Here is a 9835-nt window from a genome sequence, read left to right on the forward strand (position 1 = left end):
GGGAAGCGCCTCGGGGGCGGCAGTTGGGATGGCAGCCTCTGCCGGACGGGTGGACGGAGAAGCCGCTGGCTCCAAGGCGTCTCAGGGCCCGCTCACGTGTCCCTCCTGCAGTCCCCTCTGTCCCTGGCCCAACGTCTCACACCCACCCGCCAAGAACGGCGGTTGGCGCCACCCGGAGCTTAGAGGGATGTGTTCTAATGGGGGACCTCGGGCCTGGGACAGGGACACACTTTTAGGCAGGAAGGACCCCCAGCTTGTCACGCTGTCATTACCACCTCGCGAGCTCCACGAGGCAGGAGACGGAGGGAGAGACCCGGCCCTCCCGGATCTGAGTGCCTGGAAGGGACCCACACGTGCAGGGGAGAGGTGTGCCGGTGCTGCTGCCCTGCACGCACCCCCCACTTCTGGAACCCAGACCCCACGCTTTCCCGAGAGAGCGGCTCCAGGACCCAGAGGACGGCCCACATCACGCCTCCCGGCCTTCGAGACCCGGCCCCATGGCGCGCTGCTCCGCGCCCACCCCCCCCCGCCCCCCGCAGAGCCCTCGAGCCCCTCCGCCCCTCCCGCCAGCACCTGCTCACCCTGCAGGCAGCCCAGCAAAGGCCCACCTCCCCGCCCAGTCAGGGCACCCGGCGCGGCCCTGCCGTCCCCAGGCACCTGCCCCGTCTGAGCTGGGCTGCCAATGGCCGCGGGGGCTGAGCACCAGGCCACCAAGCCTGGTGTCAGGAGGACCGGACACTGGCCCAGAGCAATTAGCCCGTCCTCCAGATTCAAAACGAGCCTTGCAGTGTTGGGAGTGGGAGGGAGGGGTACAGGGACCGACACAGAGGGACAGACAGAGAGACGGACACAGAGGGACAGGGACAGGGGGACAGACAGACANCACAGAGGGACAGACAGAGAGACGGACACAGAGGGACAGGGACAGGGGGACAGACAGACAGAGAGGCAGGGACAGGGGGACAAACACAGAGAGACCGACACAGAGGGACAGGGGGACAGAGACAGGGACAGACAGACACAGANAGAGACAGGGACAGGGGGACAGACAGACACATAGAGACAAAGACAGACACAGGGACAGGGGGACAGGGCCAGAGGCAGAGGCACAGAGACGAGGGGCTGACGCCGGCCTTACCTGCGGAGTAGGGCTCCTGCTTGTCAGGGTGGGTGAACTCCTGCCGCTCGTACTTGGCCCGGATCCACTGTTCGCGCAGGAGTCTGGAGGAGAGAGAGCGCTGCGCTGAGCCCGGCCGCAGGGCTCACGGAGGCTCCCGGCGCCCCTGGACACAAGGCCCCACCATGTCCGCATGTCCGCCGGGCCCGGAAGGCAGGGCTGAAGGGCCGCCAGCTTTGATATTCAAAAACATCTGCTAAGCAGACGGTTTTACCACTAACACCTCCCCTTAAATCAGCTCTGAGGCACCCGGCTGGCTCCGTGGCTGGAGCAAGCGACTCTGGATCTTGGGCTTGTGAGTTCGAGCCCCACGTTGGGTGTAGACGACTGAAAAAATAAACTTAAAAATTAGCTCTGATTCACGTACCATCAAATGCGGCCGCTGAAAGCATCAAATGCAGAGGCTCACAGTCCCTCCCATGGCTGTACCGCCATCACCCCAGGGAGGACGCCCGTGACCCAGCCCCGACCACGGCCCACTGCCGTGCGGGCTGGCCTGTGTGGACGCGGCCTCGAGCAGTGCGTGCGGCCTTCTGCGGCAGGCCTCCCGCACAGAGCAGTGTCCACGGCTCACCCTCGCTGTGGCGTGGACCCGTCCGCGCGTTGTGTCTTCCTGTGGCTGAGTGACTCCCCGTCCCCACCTCCTGCCTGACTGCCGGGATGGTGGCCCCCACGAGGCGGCAGAGGGGGCGTCTGCCAGGGAACCCGCTCCCCCGGGGGTGGGATGCGGTGGCCACACAGGAGGGCTGCTCTGTCCTGACCCCCACGGCACCTCCGGCGGCTGGGCTGCACAGGCCTCCAGCGGCTCCCACTCCCCTGCACAGCCGGCGAGGCCCCAGGTCCTCATCCTCCGCGCCCTGCACCTCGGCCGACCCCGGGGCTCGGGCTCGGCCTCCCGTCCCGGCCACCGCCCTGACCCAGGCCATCCCACGGGCTGCTCCCCCAGCCGCTCAAAGCCCTCTGTGGCCCTCCTGCCTCGGCTTCCGCTGCTGACAAGATCCTCGTTGGCCCGCAGCTCAGCCTGGGACCCCTCCCCAGCCCTCCTGCCCTGCCTTCTGACCCACCTGCAGCCCCCAACCCCTCCTCTTCCAGCTCTCACCGCTGTGGCAACACCTCCCATCCCCAGAGGGCGGCCACGGCCTTCATGTCTGCTTCTGAGTCACATCAGCTTGGCTGGCATCAAGGCCGAGATGGCTCACCCGCTCGGAAGGGGCCGTCCAGCTCTGGACAACACGCTGGGTGTGCCTGGGACCCCGGCACGGCCCCGGGGCTCGGGGGCTCTTCCCCCCCAGGCGGGCACACAGAATGCAGCAGACAGGCCACCCCCGGCCTCGTGCTGGACCTGTGAGGCCAGACCAGGCTCTGGCGGCCCAGCTCTGCGGGTGTGCACGTGGCCCCGGGGCCTCCGAAGGCCACCGGGATTTCCCGTCTCCTGGGTCCAGAGGCCCCAGTCTAGTGCAGGCACCGCAGGCCCGGCTCCTCCTGCAGAACCAGCCCATCCTCCTGTGACCTCAGTCTCTGCCCATCTCCACGCAGACCCTCCCTGTGTCCCACGTCCCTCCCTCCTCTTCTGAGGACACTCGCCATCCCAGCTCCACCGCCTGAAACCCGTGTGCCCTCATTCCAGGCCGTTCTTTTCATTTGCAAACACCTTGTTTCCACATAAGGGCCCTTCACAGGTCCTGGGGTTCCGACCTGACCTGCCTTTTGGGGGACACCATTCAGCTCCAGACAGGGTCTAGCTGTAGGACCCCGAGGAGTCCGCTCCCCTCCTCCACCTGTTTATCTGTAACACGGGAGCGAAGTGTCCAGCCGGCTGCTCAGACATGTGTGCGAGCCAGGACCCGGCGTGTTAACGGGACGCAGGCAGCTTACAGCCATCCCGTGGCCTCGTCCGCAGCCCGTCACCGTAACGCGGGGGACCCCTGAGGTCCCAGGCCCCTGAGGCTCCCCCCAGGCCTGACGCAGAGGCTCCCAGCGGCAGCCGGAGAAGGAAACCCGGGAGCAGGCGCCAGGCCCCACCCTGCTTGGCAGACCGGTCTGAACCACTCAGCCACCAGGGGCCCCGACTCGGCCAGGGTGCCAGAGCATGGGGCCCTGCCCTCCTGAGGCCATCCCGCCCAGCTTCCCCCGCCAGAGAAAATCAGCAGCAAAGGGGGTTCCCACTCTCCTCCAAGCCTCGTAACGAGGCAGGCCCACACCCCAGCGGACACTGCTCTTGAAACCTAACACCCGCCCTCTGCCCTCGGGAGCTTAGGGGAGACAGGCGTCACCGCTTCTCCACCAGTGCCGGGGCCCGCGGGGTCACCGTGGGGCCCCTCAACCCGGAGCAGATGCGGAGCCGGGACACTTGCTGGACGGGCTTCCTGGAGCTGGGAGGGCAGGGGGTGGCCAGGTGAGTGGGGTGACCACTGCCCCTGCGTCTAGCAGTGCCCCCAGCCCTGGAATTGCCCCGCTCTGACCCCCAGGGCCTGCCTCCCACATTCCCGCAGCCCGTCAGGGGCGCCCCCAGAGCCAGGCAGGTGGCGGGCTCCTTCTTCCCCCCACGGGAGCGTGGCCGTCTGCTGGCTCCTCGGCCTGCCCTGGCGGCTGTCTCCGACCACCGCTCCCAGCCACCCTCCTGCCCCCTGGTCTGGGCAGCCTCTGGGTCCCACACTTCAGGACACTCTGCCCAGAGGTCCGGGCCTGGGCTTTCCCTCCTGGGGAGGTGATGGCCCTTGCGCCTCACTGTCCCCTTCCACAGTGTGGGCGGGTCCCCCATGCAGTGTCTTTCCCTTCCTCTGTACTGCGAGGAAACTGAGGGTACACCCTCCCCACGGGGGTGAGCCCACGGCCTGCACGGCCGCCATCCCCACACGCCCGTGCCCTCTGAACTCCCCAGAGCAAACCCAGACAGCCTAGCATTTTCTCTGCCTGGCTGCTGAGTTACGGCTTGAATTGCGTCCACCACCCCCAAAACTATGCTGGAGGCCTGACCCCAGCACCTTGCAGATGGGCCCGTCTGGACGGATGATGGCTGTGGATTAACATGCTACAAAGTGTCAGGCTGGAGTGGGGGCACCCCCAGACAGGGAGTCTAGACACACACAGGATGGTTGTGTCCAAGCCCGGGGGGCTCAGGGGATGCGCCCCGCACACCTGGACTGTCAGCCTCCAGGAGGTGAGATGTGGGTTTCCACTGTGTGAGCCAACCTGGCTGGGGATTTGCCCCCTGTCTCCCGCAAGCCAGCACAGAGCCCCGTCCCACCAGGAACCCTGCCCGCCGAGGGCTTGGGGGCGCCTTGGGGCTGCGGCGTCCCCTGGGGCCCCTGGGAGGGAAGCGGGGGGCTGGCTTGCAGCAGAAGCAAAACCGAGAGGAGCCCTGCTGACTTTCTTCCCACGATGGCAGGACTGAACCCGATGGCAGGACTGAACCCGAGGGCAGCGGGGCAGACACAGGAAGGAGGCCCAGGTCTCCGCCTCTCTCTGAGTCACCGTGGCCTGACACGAACATGACCTTGTCCCCAGGCCTTCTGGGCTCGCCTGTGGGCTCCGAGCCCCAGACAGGAGGCCGGGGAGGGGCCACACTTCCCCTGGTTCCATCTGCAGGACACCCCGGGGGGCTCCCTGGAGGCTGCGGCAGCCCCCTGCTCCAAAAGTACCTGTTGTGGGGGGGGCTGCACCCTACAGTTTACAAAGGGATTCAAACCACGCTTCCCACTATGCATGGCACTCCACAGTGAGCTTGGAGTGTCAGCCAGCACACCGCACTGGCCTCGCGGCTGCCGGCTCACAACTCCCGACGAGGGGCTCGGACCCCACCCCTGCAGGCATCTGCACCCTCCTGGACCTCAGGGGCTTGGCCTGGGCGGACCTGAGCACCTACTGAGCATGGGGATGGTGGCAGGCTCGGCTCCCGCAAACCTTCACCTGGCAGAGGCTTCTGGAAGGCGAATCCTGCCCAGCGTCCACTTGCTCCCTCCCGGGCTGCCCAGTCATCCGGACAGGCCCTGACCACACAGCCCCTGCACAGGGCAGGGGTGGTCTCTGCGAGCATGTCACAGGGACCAGGACATGGCCTGGCCAGGACATGGTCCGTGGGCCAGGCTGCCCCTGTCATCCACTCCGAAGGGAGATATGGGGCACACACAGATCAGCAGACTGCAGAGCTGCCTGCAGCTGAGGCGATAAAATCACGTCTCAGAAATAGTTGCCCAGCCTCGCTGATGCATCCCGAGGTGGCCAGGAAGGGCGTCAGGCTCCAGATTTCCCCGAGCCCAGAAGTGGCCGGGGGTGGGGCACGTCTCAGGATGTGAGCCGGTACCTGCACCGGGGTGGGGCCCTGGCAGGGCGTCCTGTCCCCGGAGACCCTGCGGCCATCCGCAGCCTCTCCCTGGCCCGGGAGGTAAGTGGGCCAGGTCCTCACCCTCCTTTCCAAGAAAGGGAAGTCTGCTCCCAGGCAGGTGGCCGGGAGCAGGCCTCTCACCTGCCCCACCGGGCCTGGGAATTCCCAGCAGTGAGCCCACATCCCAGGTTCTGGCCTGCTGGGGTCTGTGCCACTCACTCCACCCCTTGGGCCCTGGGAGCACCCTGTCAGAAGAGGGCCATTCGTCTCCAGGCCGTGGCTGAGCCACCGCGGACACCGGCCAGCAGGGGCAGGCCAGTCGGGGGGTCTGGGTGACACCCAAGGGGCCAGTCCTGTGCTGGGGGTGCAGAGGGAAGAGGCATCCTGGGGGGCGATGCCCAGGGAGGGAGGGAGGGGATTCAGGGTGGTCTAAAGTGCTGGGAGACGGGGGGGCCTAGACCCGGGTGGACGCTGCCCTGAGCTCCTCTGACCACTCACGGGCACGTGAGGCCCCTGGAGACCCACAGCAAGGGCCCCACTGCCCTCCCTCCAGCCACCGGCTATCCTCCCCCAGCTCTCAGGTGGCAGCTACTGCCCCGCCCAGTGGGTCCTCCCGACGCCAGCCCTGGACAGAAGCCCCCCTGTGACTTACTGACAGTCGGAAAACGTGGGCCGGTAGTAGAACGGAGGCACTTTGGACTCGTACGTGTCCCTAGCAGCGTCGTTCCCGTGGGAGGCCATGAACTGCAGAGGGAGAATGGGGTCAGTGCTGCCAGGCCGAGGCCTAGGGCAGGGGCTGGCGACCCCACAGCTCTGGCGCCCCCCAGCCCCTCCTGTCCCAGAGAGAGCAGTCTGCAACGGCCACAGGGACAGGCCCTCCAGTTCTGCTGGGGGCCCTGGAGCCGGTGGGCCAGGCCCTGGTCATGTCCCCCGGGGATGCAGAGCTGCCCCCTCTGCCCAAGCCACCCCGTCCCTGCCTCACGCAAGGCCTGCTCTCTCCTCATCTGACCCACACCCAGCAGGCAGCCCTCAAGTACTGGGCACAGTGGCGACCCGAGACGGAGACTGGCCCGGGGAAGCAAGGTCCCCCGAGGCTGACAGACGGCAGCAGTCGGGAACCTGAAGCAGGTACCACACAGGCAGTGGGGGAGCCGCAGGTGCAAAGGCCCTGGGGGCAGTGCCAGGTGTGCTGGGGGAGATGCCCCCGGCAGGCTGGTGCGGGGAGTGGGGAATGGGGAGGGGACCAGTGGGGCTTAACCACACAGTGGCCTCGAGGGCAAGGAGAGCAGAGGGAATCCCTTCTGCTCCAATCCTGCCTCTTTTCTGATCCCCCCCCCCACCTCCACCACCAAGAGAAAGCCTTTCTTCTAAAGGCATCGAGCTTTGAGGGCCATCAGGTCGTGACCATGGCCAACCCAAGTGGGTCAACTGGAAAAAATCACCAACAATAAGACACTTCAGCAAAAGGCTGGTACCAAATTAGAATTCCAAAATGAGTTGCTTTTCTAAAACTTCAATCAAGAACTTGGCAAAATACTGAAGAGCCAGCCTCATGAGAAATGCTCAAAGTCTCCACAAAGACAGGACGTCCACGCCTCACAGGGATGCTCACGAAATCTCACACAGAGACGTGCGTGCAGAAGGGTGGACACACGCTGCCTCCTGATGCTGGTCTGTGTCGTTTTTGAAGTTGTTAAAAAAAATAGAATTTTTTAAAGCTAGCAATGATTCTAAAGTACATTTAAAAATCAACAAGCAAAAATGTTCTAGAAAATTCTGCAAAGACTCTTCCTACCAGATATTAAAACCTGTTACTGACCAGAGAGCCAAACCAATGCAACCAATAAAAGGTCCAGAAATGGATCCAGTAAGATCTGATACTCGATACTGGATTTAATCAGATCAACGGCGGGACGCTCGTTAGCAGACCACTGGGGGGGACCAGCAGAGAAAACGTGCAGTCGGACACAACTTTCCCATCAAATCAGCTCCAACTGAATTAAAGATGTGAGTTCCAAAATTAAACAGTAAAAGTAGCAGATAAAAAACCACGGTATAAGTTTAAAAAAATGATTTTAGGAAAATATGGGAGGAAATCTACGTGACTTTGGATTCAGGAACGGTTTCTTAGATGTGTTCCCAAAAGCACGAACAACAAAAGAAAGAAAAATGGAACTTCGTCAGAGGCAAAAACTTCTGTGCTTCAAAGAAGCCGTCGAGGGTGTGCAAACGACAGGCTACGGGACAGGAGCCGGCAGCGAACACTGTGGCCCTCGGCTGTCGTCGCGCCAGGGGGCCGGCAGGGGTGGATGTCCACGGGCAGGACGCAGACGGGCGGCCGCGGGGCTGCGGGGCGGGGCACCGGCCCCAAGGTGGTGGGAATGCCAGAACCGCACGCAGGCGGTGGCCGCCCACCCCCGGAATGCGATGAACGCCACTGGGCGGTCACCGTGAAATGGCGGGTGTGAGTGACTTTCACCTCGGTCCTAGAAAACACACACCTGTCGCTCCTTCAGAGTTTAAACTGCACCTTCAGCACTGCAAACAGGTCATTTAAAAAGGAAGTTAAAGAGAAGCCACAGAAGGAGAAAACGATCTGCAAACACCGCGTCTGATGAGGGACCCGGGACACACTCCTAGCTCATGAGTAAAAGACAAGCTGCTTTTAAAACCGGCGAAGGATCTGAATGGACATCTCTCCAAAGAACACAGACACATGGCCAACAAGCACAGGAAAGGATGGTCACCAGCGCCAGTCACGGGGGAAACTGAGTCCACCCAGCGCCAGAGCGTACCCTGCACCCATGAGGGAGGCCGGAATCCGAGGCTGGCCGTGGGAAGGGCTGGGGGGACTGTCCTGCAACGCCAGTGGGCTCGGGGCCCTGCTGGGGGCGGCCCGGCTGGCCCCGAGGGCTGAACTCAGACCCAGCCCCACAACCGCATGCGGAGAAAGGCCACTTCTGCCCACGCTCGAGCTCGCCCAGGACGGTTCCCCGCGGCAATACTCAAGACAGCGGAACAGAGAGACGGCCCACACGTCCACTGATGGTGGGGGGGGGTTGTCAGCCGAGTGTGGGCCGTCCACACAGCAGGAATTACTCCGCGGGAGAGGCGCATGTGGCCGGGACACCTGCCACCACATGGGCAAAGCCCAGACACGTGCTGCTCCACGGGGAGGGGGTCACAGAGGCCGCGGGGGCCGTGGGTGCAGTGACAGCACCCTTCCGGAAGACGCACATCCATCGGGACGGAAAGCACCCCTTCCTGCTTCCAGCGGGGGCTGGGCGGCGGTCGTGGGGGAAGGGGCTGCTGAGGGGCTCATTGGGGGAAAATACTCCAAGATCAGGCTGTGGGGACGGCTGTACAGCTGCGCCGTGTAGTAAAGCCTCGGGCAGCCGGGCTGCATGGTGTGCGAATTCTCCCTCAGTGACACCGCGATGAGTCAACCCAGCCCAGGGCAGCGCGGGCCCATCGAGATCCCCTAGAGCCCCGACAACCGCAGCGGACTGATGAATTTGACTACATCAAAGTAAACGAGTTTCCACTGCAAAACCCACCACGAGCAAAGTCAAAAGACAACCCAGAAAAACCGTCTCCTGCTACCACCTGGAAGGGTCAAGTCCCCAAATATAGAAGAACATGAGAAAGCGAAACAGCCAGCTCCGCGCCAGCGAGGGGCCAAGGGCGCAGGGAAAGCCACAGACGAGAAAGCACAGGAGCCTCTAAACCGTGTCGCAGATGCTCAGTGTCTTCCAAGACACAGAAATGCCACACGACAACCCCGCAGGGACCCGCACAGGAGGAACACGGGAGCCAGTGTGCAGGGATGAGGCGGAGGCTCTCACAAGGCGGGGGGAGGTGTGTGTGGGGTGGAGGCACAGAAGCCTCTGGGGCAGGAAATTTCAGTCACGTGGCCTTGGACCCCGCACTGCCACGTGCAGGGACGGGCTTCCTGGAGCTGCCCCTGATCCTGCAGGGCCACAGCACACCTGCCTGGCGGTCACTGTCCCTCCAGGCGCCTAGTTCAATAATCAGGGGTCCCCACAGGAGGCGCTGGGTAACCCTCAGTGCCCGATCCCTTCCACGGAAATGCCCTCAGCGGGCACATCTGTGGGCATGCAGACCAGATGAGGGTCACTCCGGCCCGTGTATGGGACGGCTAGGGGCACAGGTTTCCTTCTCGGGGGCGAAATGTCCTACAAGTGACCTTGGTGACAGTGGCCTGTGAACCCACTGAGAGCTGCTGAGTGGTGCACTGTGGACAGGCGACCTGGGGGCCAAGGGCACAGGATACATCTCACCCTGCCCGGCCCCCCTCCCCCTGTCCCTCACCC

The 9835-nt window shown here is 63.8% G+C and overlaps 1 protein-coding gene across 4 annotated transcripts in view; it reads right to left on the bottom strand.

The window, feature by feature from the left end:
- The window catches only part of ADAP1 (ArfGAP with dual PH domains 1), a 51505-nt gene that overhangs the window by 16619 nt on the left and 25051 nt on the right, over nt 1-9835 (bottom strand). For all 4 annotated transcript variants that reach the window (XM_034669650.1, XM_034669649.1, XM_034669648.1 and 1 more), the window contains 2 exons: nt 6154-6245; nt 1139-1221 (listed from right to left, as the gene is read on the bottom strand). In XM_034669650.1, coding sequence (XP_034525541.1) covers nt 1139-1221; nt 6154-6242 — 172 coding nt within the window. In that variant the 5' untranslated portion in view covers nt 6243-6245. The remainder of the gene's footprint in view (nt 1-1138; nt 1222-6153; nt 6246-9835) is intronic.

The sequence above is a fragment of the Ailuropoda melanoleuca genome, chromosome 10 (genome assembly GCF_002007445.2).
Source record: "Ailuropoda melanoleuca isolate Jingjing chromosome 10, ASM200744v2, whole genome shotgun sequence".
In the NCBI taxonomy this organism is placed as follows: domain Eukaryota; kingdom Metazoa; phylum Chordata; class Mammalia; order Carnivora; family Ursidae; genus Ailuropoda; species Ailuropoda melanoleuca.